General features: G+C 51.8%; 1 protein-coding gene across 5 annotated transcripts in view; it reads left to right on the plus strand.

The window, feature by feature from the left end:
- The window catches only part of SFXN5 (sideroflexin 5), a 112606-nt gene that overhangs the window by 77007 nt on the left and 23592 nt on the right, over positions 1 to 12007 (plus strand). For 4 of the 5 annotated variants that reach the window (XM_045979795.1, XM_045979794.1, XM_045979797.1 and 1 more), the window contains 2 exons: positions 9302 to 9417; positions 11402 to 11487. In XM_045979795.1, coding sequence (XP_045835751.1) covers positions 9302 to 9417; positions 11402 to 11487 — 202 coding nt within the window. The remainder of the gene's footprint in view (positions 1 to 9301; positions 9418 to 11401; positions 11488 to 12007) is intronic. The other variant, XM_045979798.1, reaches the window with a different exon arrangement.

Here is a 12007-nt window from a genome sequence, read left to right on the forward strand (position 1 = left end):
GCACATGGCCCTGTTTGCCTGGAATCTCAGCTCTTCCCATTAACTCAGCCCCACCTTCTGCCTTCTCCTGACCGCCAGGCCTTTGTTTCTCAGCTCAGACACCTCCTCCTCCAAGACGCCCTCTGTGGTAGCCCCAGTTAGGGCAAGACCACAGCACCGTGTGGGTGCCTGTGTGTCACCCGGACCTGCCCATTTTGCTCCTGAGTTTGCCTCCTTCATCAGACTGTGAGGTCCCCAAGACAGGGACTGGCTCTCATTCATCCCCAACCCCCAGGCTCACTGTATGCCTGGAACATACTGTTCAGTGTGGGTTTGTTCAGTGATCAAATGAGAGCTGGGCAGAAAGGCTTTGAAATTGGGGACCCATTGTGGGAGCCCACCACGATGACACTGGTGGCCACATTCTATGGCTCCTTGGACATTCATTCTGGGTTTGTTGTTGTTTTTCATTAAAAAATTTTTTTTGAATGTTCTGTTTTCTTATGTAAGTTTTCTCTCTAACACCGTCAGTCATGCTTTTGGTTGGCAAACCTAGGGTGGGTGACCAATGAGCCACTTTACCAGGTCATCCGGGTCACATTCTCCAACCTCCCTGGGTTGGATCTGGAAGGATGGGTGGGCTGGGCTGGGTGCCATAAGCATGAACAGCTCTAGAGCTGACACGGGCTCCCAGTGTGTGCCAGGGCCCAAGGAGACATGGGTAGGGAGGCCACGTTAGCCAGAGGGAAGTCTCTAGTGGGCTCTGTCTTCAGTCTCGTCCCCTTCCGTTAGAACGGCCTTGGTCACATACAACTGTGGGTCGCATTCAAGGAACAGGCACAGCAACTTGGCAGTGACTATGAATTCGTGGGCAAGAGGTGCGGGATCTAAGATTGCAAGTTTTGATGTAAGGCTTGCTGTTCAAAAAAATGTAGCTACACAAGTGTAGGCTTGCCCAAGACCTGAGTTGGCCAGAGTGCTTAGGATAAAGATCTGGGGATTTTGTGGGCTGTGTGCTCAGAATAGGTCTGCAGTGTGGTATATGGCTCTGAGGAGGCTCACTCAGACTTCAGCTGCATTACTAGAGACAGAGAGCCCTGAACAAAGGAGTCTGTTTGGTTCTGGACCCCACGTCTCAAGAGATGCTCACACATAATTGGGAGTACAACGACAGCAGGATCTTCTGAAAAACTGACAGTCTTGTATTGCAGTGAGCTGCCTGACCCCCCCGTTAGGGAAGCGTCCAAGTAGCAGCCTGGCCCAAAAAGCTGTAAGGGGCACTCCTGTGTGATCAAGTTACCTGTTCCTGGGCAGCTGGCCCCAGACCTGGCATACAGTAGGCGCTCAGTGAATGCTTATTGAATGAATGGCCTTCCGGGTCAGAGATTTTATAATGACTGAAACCCGAATAGCAGAGAAATCTGCTTGGGTGGGAAACCCAAGGCAGGGGAGGGGGTTATGAATGTGGGAGGCTGGGAGGGGGGGGAGCTGTGAGCGGGGCCTGTGGGGGAAGGGCCAGGGCCAAGGGCTATCTGGGCCCTGGGTGTTAGCTTGGAGTTGGAGCTTTATCCTATGATTAATAGGGAACTGCTGAAGAATTTTCAGCTTGGGAGCAACTGTGATAAAAGGGAGTTTTCCAGAAGACGAATGTGTTAGCAGGAATCTTTGGTGAAGTGATCCTGAACTTCAGAGTCGGCCTACACCTAAACTTACAGGCTGATTTTTCAGTCCTGAAATTCCCAGTCCTGAGTGTGTGACACGTTAGGATGGGTTGTGAAACTCTCTCCAAATTCTCAAGCTATTTAAAAGAAAATCTGTGTCTTATACCGCTGCCTTTTGGGTGGAATATTGGAGAATATCATGAAATCAGGCAAATACTAGGGTGCACGTCCATATTGATAATCATCCCTCCTCCAGCGGCAGGGCTGGGGCTGTATTCCGGTGGGACTGGCACGAGTGTGTGTATGTGTGTTTCAGGTGGTGACGTCCATCCATTTCCACTTGTGACTACACCGAGTGTGTCTGGCAGGGCCGTGAGAGCCTGGCTAGAGTCGTTGTTGCCTCTGGGGAGGGTGTGGGGAAGCGAAGGGCCAAAGGTTGGAAGGAGACTGGCTTTATTATTTACCCTTCTACACAATTTGAATTATTTACTGTGTGTGCATATGACCCACAGGTGGGAGAGAGAGCGAGAGAGGAAGTAGAGTGGGGAGAACTTTGTCCAGGGTCAGTCTGGACCCAAGATGGGAGCTTGTCTCCTGGTTGCCACTGAAATGTTTTTGTTTTTGTTCTCATTAAGATGGTTCTGTTTTTTCCCCCCGATAATATATGATTGTTTTCTAAAGTAAACAACCCTACTTTGCTCTCCATGGTAAGTCTGTGTACATCCCTCCAAATCTGAGTAAACATCTAAAACTGTAGCAATCTCTATTTATTGTATCTCTATATAACATAAATATGCCTGTATAAATATACATTTAATATAAGTGAGATCATACCATGTGTCCTGTTCTGTAAACTGCATCTTAACCTCAGTAAGTTTTAGATGCCTTTATAGGGCTGTCCTAAAATCTCAATGTATCCTAAAAACCACAATAGTACCACACTACGCAGCCTTGTACGTGTGTCCCTGTGCACACAAATAGGAGCCTCCCCAGGATGGAGGTTTTCAAACAGCCACCTGAGGGGGGAGGGGGCTTTAAGACATGCAGAGACCTGGAGCCTAGCTCAGATTTAGTTTCAGGTGTGAATCCAGTGTCGAGAGTCACGGTACCTAGAAATGGAATGGCCACGTCAGAGGGCACGCGCACACCCAGCTTTGCCGCATATTGCCAAATGAGCATACTGGCTTTTTACTCCGCCTGCAAGGATTACATTTTGGTTTCCCTATATTTGGTGTTATCAATCTTGAAAATTTTTTGTCCATCTGAAATGGTTCTTTTCTCATTTTAATTTGCATTTTTCCAATTCCCAGAATGGTTGAGAATTTTTTTCTTAACTTTATTGGGCGTTTGGGTTTTCAAATAGAGAAGAGAGAAAAGGGGTGTTTGGGTGGCTCAATTGGTTAAGCATCTGCCTTTGGCTCAGGTCATGATCCTGGGGTCCTGGGACTGAGCCCCTCATTGGGCTCCTTGCTCAGCAGGGAGCCTGCTTCTCCCCTGCCTGCCATTCCCCCAGCTTGTGCTTACTCTGTCTCTGTCTCTCTCCCTCTTGCTTGCTCTGTGTCAAATAAATAAATAAAATCTTTTTTAAAAAATAAAATCTTAAAAAAGAGAGAGAAAGGAAAACCCATATTTCATACCATACACAAAGATAAATACCAGAGACACCTAAATGTGAAAAGTACAATGTTTAAAGGTCCTAGAAGAAAATAGAGATGAACGCTGGGGAGGAGCAGAGTTTTTTGATGACATGAAAAGCATATACCGAAGAGGGAAAGGATTGCTTATTTGATGACATGTTCCACTATATGCCAGAGGTCAGCAAAGTGAGGAAAAAGAGCCGCACGCTATTCGTAAACCATTTAACCGATGAGGATTAGTCTCCAACACATCCAAAGAACACCCGCAGATAGATTTTTCTCTAGATTAAAAAATCTGTCTTTGAGTTCACATTCATTGAGTTTTTACTATTTCTTTCATGAATTCCTACTGAAATATTTTTGGGGTGATTTTGATGACTACCTTTTTCTTAACAAGTGTTAAATCTCTTTATACATTTTATGAATATTTTTGGCCAAAAGTACCAGACCCAAACTAGCCTAACTAATAAATGAAGGTATTACCTCACGAAGTCAAGTGCCGAGTGAGACACCCTGGGCCCTTCCTTCCACCTCTGTGCTCTTCACCCCTTTTGTGTCCTAAAATCGCAGCAGGAAATCCAAGCACCACACACAGACCCACCACAGCCCAGACGTCAGTCAGGAGGCTCTGCCTGTGGCCTCTTCCTCAAGGAGAGGAGACCCTTCATGGAAGTCCCCTGCAGACATCCCTCATTGGCTGGGGCTGGTCACATGTCCCTTCCTCCATCCATCACTGGCAAGGGAGGGATTTACTACAATTAGTTAAGACTCATCCTCTGGGAGTAGAATAGCTGTTGGGAGTCAGTCACCATGACCCTCTGCTAATGAGTAGTAGTGGCTCTTTGTCACAAAAAATATATTTTCCCAGCTTCCTATTTCTTAAAATTCACAGATATCAGGGGCCATATTTCTCAATGCTTAGGTGCCTCAGTTACAAGGGGCATTAATACAATAGCCTTTCAGAAGAGGAGAGAACTGTATTCCCTGCTCACGTGAAGGAATAAACAAGCCTTCACTACACAACCAATCTGAGTCACTTTCTTCAAGATCAGAGTTTGAATCTGAGCCTCGCTCACATTCTCCACTTCTCTTTTGGACTTGGGTTGTTAAACCCAGCATCATGGCCACCACTGCTTTCTGTCATCCTGCTTCTAGTCTTGGCCCTTTGGGCCCCTTTAAAACCAACAGTATAATTTCAAAGCATAGAAAAATATGGGGGGATTTTCTTTTTTGGTCTGCATTTCCTACTTGGTTATATTTGTGGTTTCTTATTTTTTTTCTTTACTTGAAGAAAAAACTATTCCTGAAGTTAATCAGCTTCTTTAGGGAGTTTCTCACCTATAGCCCCTGAAGTGTGGGAACCATGAGTAGGTCACACCGATCCCTGATGGCTTTCAAATGTCTATGATCTGCTTAGAAGTTTGGCCATTTCTTTTCACTTCTTAGACAAGGAAAGCACGGTTATATTCTCATTGCAAAAATTCAAATGCTATTTAGAAAAACAGGGTAAAAAAAAAAAAAAGAATGTGGAAGTCTTTCAACAACCCCTAATTCCTAAATTTAGTTCCCTTCCCAAGGGAATCACCGTGTGAGGTGTGAACCTTCCGGAACTTTACCTGTGGATTTCCGGGCACACAGTAGGCGCATCCCAGTTATGAGGTTTTACATAGAGTTAATCACCCTGTACGTACTCGGTAGCTTTCTTCATATAAGTTTGTTTTGGAGATCTTCCCATGTGAGTTCCCTAATGGTGGACATTTAGGTTGTTTCTAATTATTTGCTCTTACAAACAGTGCTATAATTAACATCCTTGTAAATGTCTCTTTGTGCATATGGGCAAGCATTTCTTTAGGGTAGCTATCTATGGTTTGGCAATTTCTGCTGTCTTTAATTGCATTGCCTGGTATCTGGCAGACGATCTTCTGCATGTACAATAACTTTTCATGTCCGTGCTCCATTATAGTGTAAGTTCTAAAAAGATGTTTTAGGCAACAATTAGGAATCTAAGTTTAAGTTCAGATTCTGTGCAGACTGCTATGGGTAGCTGAGGTGACACTTGAATGAACCTCTACACGTGGCCAAGTTTACACATGCACGGGCCGCGGGTAAGGGCTTCCGCTCCCTCCACCCCGACGTCCGTCGTAAGGCACCTCATGACTTCTAAACCATTATAATGTGGGGAAATGCATCTTAGAACCAAGGAGTGAAGATATTTTGTTGTCCCCAAAGGAAAAGCCCAATAGCCCACAGCTTCCCCTTTGTGTTTGAATGGTCCTGTCCTGGGAGATGCAGTAACTGCTTTACCGAAAACTCGTTTCCCCCATGGGTGGGCATGTTTCTGGACTCCTAACCCCGCTGGTCCGCGCCTCCGTTCCTGTGGTAGATCAGGGGGTAGGCTCCCCCGCTGTCTCCTTTTGGAGGACTTTTCTTTGCACATTTGTCTTTCTGTCTACTGCTCTCTCTTCTTCCCTGCACTGTCCCTTTTACACAGGGTGCTTCATTAGCTGTTCACAATCTGCATGATTTTGCATCACGATGGGTCTGATGTGAGAACATCTGCAGCAGTCAAGAGCATATTTTCCTCAGGACTTGACACTGAGCTTGCCATCAGTGTGAAGCGATCTCCCTCTCTCTCCCTCTCTCATCTTGTGACATCTCTCAGCAGAGCTTCTCCAACATCAGTTATGCCTGAGTCTTGAATGGCGTCAATCCGAGTTGAAAATGTGCCAGCTTTCTTAACATGATCACTAACAGACTGCTTAATTAACCTGCTGATATTGTCAATAATAGATCTTGCTGGTGTGCTAGAAAGGAGACCCATGGCCCACGGCTGGTCTCTATTTCTCTCTCTTTTTTGTTTGCTTCGGCTCTCAGTGCTCGTGACTTGGGAGCTGGACTTGCCAGGAGTGGGATAGGAGGGATCAGGGAGCCTCAGATGGAATACGGCAGAAATGAATGCTCTGGATGAGATCACGGAAATGAAATCACTGAAACCGTCTCATGTTCTCATTGCTCAAAGATGGGGATAGCTGGTCACCTGTGCATACAGCAGGTGCTCAATAAAATGGACCACCAGTGTAGTCCAACAGAAGATACTGCAGGGCATGTGCCATTTGAGTAGTCAGGAAGAACAGTGGGCGTTCTGAGGGAGGGAGCTGGGGGTGCCATCATTTGGGGGTGGTTTTTTAGGATTTTCTCTGTCTTTTTTCCATCCAGGTAGCTTAGAGGAGGAGAGGGCTTACTCGTGCCTGAACTGTCTTGGGGGGGCTGAAGGGAAGGACACTGGGTTTTCACTTCTTTTCCTGCTGTGTGCTTCATCCCAAGTGGTTTTGTGTTTGAACCAAAGTCCTACTCCATCTGCTGTGGCTACATTCTACACTGGAAATGGCAGAGAGCGAGCAAGATGCCACCAGGAGTCTGGGACTGGTGAACCACCACCTCTAAATAATCTCTTCTTTGTCCCCTGCACCTGTGCCCACATGGGCATGCCTTGGGGCTAGAGATGTTTCAGCTGTCCCTGGCTTCCCTATCGTGGTGGGGGCCTGCGTACAGAAGCTGACGTTCCATGTGGGCTCAGCCAGTGCCCAGAGATTCCATAGCGATGCTAAATGCAGCACGTCCTTTTATATCCAGGGAAGCCTGCTAAGGGTGGTGGCATCGGGTCACAGAATGAGCTGGTAGCTCCTGACTTCAGGCGGATTCTCACCACCTGGACCACATTCCTTTAACTTTGCCTCTCCCGCAGCGGCAGTGCTGGTGTGGTAGTGATGTAAGCGGTTCTCAGAGGGCAGAAAAGCCCAATATCTTCTCTGGTGGTTTTGTTGGATCTCCTGGGAGCCACGGGCCTGGCCGCCCCAGAGGCGCGAGGGATGCAGAGTGGTCCTACCGCCACTAGAGGGCGAGGCGCTAACACTCGGCCAGGTATCCACTTCCCAAGGCCACTCTGGGGGCCATTCTGGGCCCTAACCCCTGGGCTGGCAGCACCCAGGGCCCGCAGGAGCTCACCCCTGAGAACGAGGAGGGCAAGATTCAAAGCCAGGACTGCCTCTCAAGCCCCACTGGCCCCAAATCCAGACTCCCAACCTCTCCTTCCTTACCTCCAATTCACCTTCCGTCTTCCGTCTGTCTCTATGGAAGACAAGGGTTTCTCAATGTCAGCACTACTTGCATTTCAGACCAGGTAACGCTTTGTGGTGGGGTTTGCACCGTGTAGGATGGTGAGCAGCACCTCTGGTCTCTCCACCATAGATGACTGTAGCCACCCCCACCCCAGGCTGGGATCATCACAAACGTCTCCAAAGCTTGCCAGATGTCTCCTGAGCTCGCCCCTGGCTGTGTGAGGCAGGTGAGCGATGCTGCCGGGAGCACCGGAGGGACCGGCTGCAGGAAAGGTCTGCCCATGGTTACCACTGCGGCTGAGTGTCGTGTGGAAACACAGGAGCTACTCAAGGACGGCATATGTGCTGCAAATACATTTTAGAACTGTATTCGGTTTCCTGCTTTGCTTCTCCAAAGACTGCAGAGCATCTTGGTCCTCCTCTCTGTTTATTCCACCTCCCCACCGTAGCGAAATGGGAGACTGAGGCTCAGAGACCCTCAGGGCCTCAAGCCGCCCCTCACCTGCGGCACCCCGTCCCACAGCTGCGGGCACCCTCGCCGCCTGCTCCCCAGCCTTGGCTCGGGCACCAGGAGCATCTGCGGTCCTCCTCCCACTCCACCTGCCCACTAGGCCCGGCAGCCCCGCAGCTCCCCAAACCCTCATGCCCCCCCACTGGAGGGAGTGGGGAAGCAGCAGGTGTTGATGCTAATCAGCGTTCACAGCCCAGAACTGCAGTCGCTCCCAGGCTCACACACTCCCCAAAATTAAACACTCATTATACAAAATTAATTGACATTAATTAGCAAAAATTAAAACTTTAAACACAGCAAGGCGCTTTGGGGGGAGGAGTGAAGCAGGCGGCCTCCACATTTGTCACCCCCCCACTCCCCACCCGCCCACCACCCTCAAGTCCCCCCACTTTTAGCCTGGAGCTGGGTTGGGGGAGGTCAAGCTAGGTCAGCCCCAGCTCGGCCCTGCGAGTTCCAGTTGAGAGGAGCAGAGGGAGACTCCTGGGGCTGGCCACCAGCTGACATGAGGCCCCCAAGCTCTGGCATCCAAAGTTTAACTGAGGAGCCAGGAGCCCCCCTCCCCCAGCCCCCCACCTCAGCCCAGGTCTGTCATGATCTCGTTGCCCAGGGACGGAACCCAGCCATCTGAAGTGACACTGTAGAAGGATGGCCTTTAGCTCTGCCTGACCCCCCTCCCCAGACGCTCCTGTCTTCTGGGTCCGCAGAGGTTTAGTTCTGTCCCACTTTGCTGTGTGACCTCAGATAAGTCACCCGCCTCCCCTGAGCCTCACTTTTCCTTCCATATGATGAGGGGGCGGTGCTGGGAGAGCACTGAGGTTCCTGCCTGCTCCGACACCTGCTGTCAGAAGCAAATCTCTGGGGACTTGATTCTCTATGAGGAGCAAAGGGCTGAATGGCGGCGGGGGGGGGGGGGTAGGGGTGAGGGGGAGAGTGGGAGGGGCTCCTCAGGAAAAGACCCGGAAAGGCAGCCCCAGGGACGGAATTGCTGATGACGGGGCACGGGCAGAGCGTCTTCAAGCCAGGGAGCCCTTGCTGATGGACGTTCACTTTGCCTGCCTGCCAGGCCCACCCCTGGGGAAAGGCAGGCAGCTCCCTTGAAAAGTGGTCGCTCTCTAGCTCCTGAACCTTGTCTCCTTCCTCTCTCCCACTGGTTATTTTCTGCCTTAGTTCACCAGGTTCTCAAGGGCCCCCGAGTCCCTCAGCAGGCTGAGGGAGGGGTGATGAGTTGCAGAACCATGCCTTCACCCACTGTGTCCGAACGCGGACGCGACACTCCCTTGGGACTGTTGCTGCTAGGGGCCAGGAGGTTTGGGTGCAGCCTAGTGACTTTCTCCACCAGCTAGAGCGGCATTCTCCCCCCTCACTCCTGCCCCCTGCTACCCTCTCTCTCTCCAGCCAGTGCCAACATCTGCAACGTGGTCCTGATGCGGTATGGGGAGCTGGAGGAAGGCATTGATGTCCTGGATGGCGACGGCAACCTTGTGGGCTCCTCCAAGATTGCAGCCAGACACGTGGGTCATCTGGGGGGCTTGGGGCACCGGTGGGGAGGCCAGAGACTGGGAGAGGGGTTCGTTCCTCTGGGGTTTCTGTGTGTCCTCTGGATCTGCCCTCCTTGACCCACCCTGCCTCCCATCTGCATCAGCCCTGGGCCTCCAGGTCTGGCCCCAGCCACGCCCGTCCCCACATGGCCCCTCCTTCTCCCCATCCATCATTGCCACTGCAAGACACCCCATCTCTTGTCGCAGCCCCTCAGGACCTGGCTTCTCGGATCTGTTAATTGGAAGGGGCAGAGGAGATGCCCTAGAGCTTTCTTTCCCCCACCCCGGGACCCAGGGTGCTGCTCCCTGGGCCTTCATGTCCTCCCGGGCCAGAAGAGAAGGCAGAGAGGCAGATGGCTGGCTGTTCTGGGCTACCAGGCGCTTCTGCATGTGCTGCCTCACAAGGGACCCCGTGTGGCTGAGGTGGGGTCTGGGGAAGAACAGCTCACTGCAGGAAGTCCCTCTCCCACCTCTCATTCCACCAGCCTCACCCACTCCGCCAACTGTAATTTTTTTAGAAAATTCTAGCACTTTTGTCTATCTCCCCATGCTTTCCCGGCCTTTGCCCGAGAGGTGATGACTGGCTTGTCTTTCTGTGGCCGCTGAGAGAGGGCATGGGGGTCAGCCATGAGTAGCTGAGCATTCACCGCTGCCCTGGCCACTACTCCTCATGGGCTCCATTGATGGGCCCCAAGCCTCACCTGTCATCGAGACCTTCTCTCTAATCCCTTACTCGGGAAAGACTCTTCTCTTGCACCAGTGCTCCCCTCCCCACTGGTCTCAGAGAAAGTGAGTGCCCATTCAAGGCTTGTGAGGGGCAAAGGGCTCGGTGGCCCCAGGGCCTGTGCTGCACCCTCTGCTTCCTTGTGCTGGCTCTGGGCACCCCCGTCATTCCCATACCTGTCTAGCAGACTGGAGGGACCTTCTCCCAGGCCTTCCAGAGGCTGATCATGAAGGACTCAGGTTCCTGAGAGAAATTTTCAGCCCTGAACCACTCCATCCTTGAAGGGGATTTGGCCTCAGTTTCCTACCCAACCCCAACCACCCGTCAAACCCTAGTGCTGCCCCTGTTGTGCTGAGAAGGATGCCAGCCATGGTAACTCTCTTCATGGTGCAAACAGCAGGGAACCCCAGGCTCTTCTTCAGCCCTGGGCTTCCCTCAGCTTGGCCAGGTGAGCCCCTTGTGGTCTGGGAACTATGAGCTATTCTTCGAGTCTGCTCTGAGGGCCAGAAGCCCATGGCCTTGAAGGAACTCCCCACAGTGACCATCAGGGTGCAGACCGGCCTCTAAGCTATGCCTTGACCCTGCCCCCACTCCCCAGGAATCCCAAGGGAACTCCCAGAGCAAGGACCCCAGCAACCCCATATGGAGACACAGCAAACACTCAGCACAAGCATTTCCTGCTACAAAGCTGACCTCTTGTTACTGAGAAAGGAGCCAGGAGATGCAAGAGCCTCCAAATCGTTGTGTTTAAGGGGTGTCAAGAAGGAAAAAAAAAAAGTCAATCCCAGAATCTCTGTCCTCCTTCAGCACCAAGAGACTCACGCGGCTCAGCAGGTCCCAGCTGTTTGTTCCGGTCCTCCCCGCGCCTGCTTTGTTTTTAGAGCATCTCGAGTCCTCCATATGCTTTCTCCCCAGCCCCTGCACCTGCCACCCGGGCACCCCCCTGGGCACAGGCCCCCTTCCCGGGGCCGCCTCTGTGTTGCCACCCCTCCCCAACACGTGGCAGGTGACACGGATCTGCTCTTTTCAAATCTGCGCGGTGGGAAGATGGGGGTGGCTCTCCTCTGGTGTTTGGAATCAGGCTTCGTGAGCAGCTCCCTGAATCATCCCATCCCGCCAGATGTGCTTAGCAGCGGCGCACACACCCAAGGGCTCCAGACAGGGCTTCACTGCCAGGTGGCCGTCCCCCAGTCCGGGGAGCTCTGCTCACCACAGCCTCTGCTTGCCCCTCAGGCCCTGCTGGAGACGGCGCTGACGCGAGTGGTCCTCCCCATGCCCATCCTGGTGCTCCCCCCGATCGTCATGTCCATGCTGGAGAAGTGAGTTGGGGCAGCCAGGAGAGAGGGGCCGTCCCTGGGGAGGAGGGTGAGAGGGAAGGGGGGACCAGCTGGCCCAGGGCAGGGGGCAGGGGAGCAGCTGGCAGCCCGCCCTGCCCGCGTTCGTTCAGACACTCCCTGGCAGTGCCACCGGAACTGGGAAGTAGGATTATGGCAGGAAGACCAGATTTGGGTTAGGACCACGCTGTTCAGGCATCCCACCACGAGGCAACTCACCACTTCACTGAGCCTCAGTTTTTCCTTTATAACACCCGAGTAGTACTGACCTCCCTGCCTTCCCCCCAAGCATGTTCTGAGAATGCGTAGTTGTTATGACTGTAAAGCTAGAAGGGGACACGATCATAGGAACGATGCCGTGATCCTTTTACTTAACGAGTGTGAGGTTGAATCATGCAGAAGAAATGCTGCTTGAGGGGCAAGTGAGGGGCTGAAGGGGGGAACCAGACCTGACCTACACATAGGTTTGGGCAAGCTCTGAGGGTCAGAGTGAGTCTTGGGGGAT

This window comes from Meles meles, chromosome 15 (genome assembly GCF_922984935.1).
Source record: "Meles meles chromosome 15, mMelMel3.1 paternal haplotype, whole genome shotgun sequence".
Classification (NCBI taxonomy): domain Eukaryota; kingdom Metazoa; phylum Chordata; class Mammalia; order Carnivora; family Mustelidae; genus Meles; species Meles meles.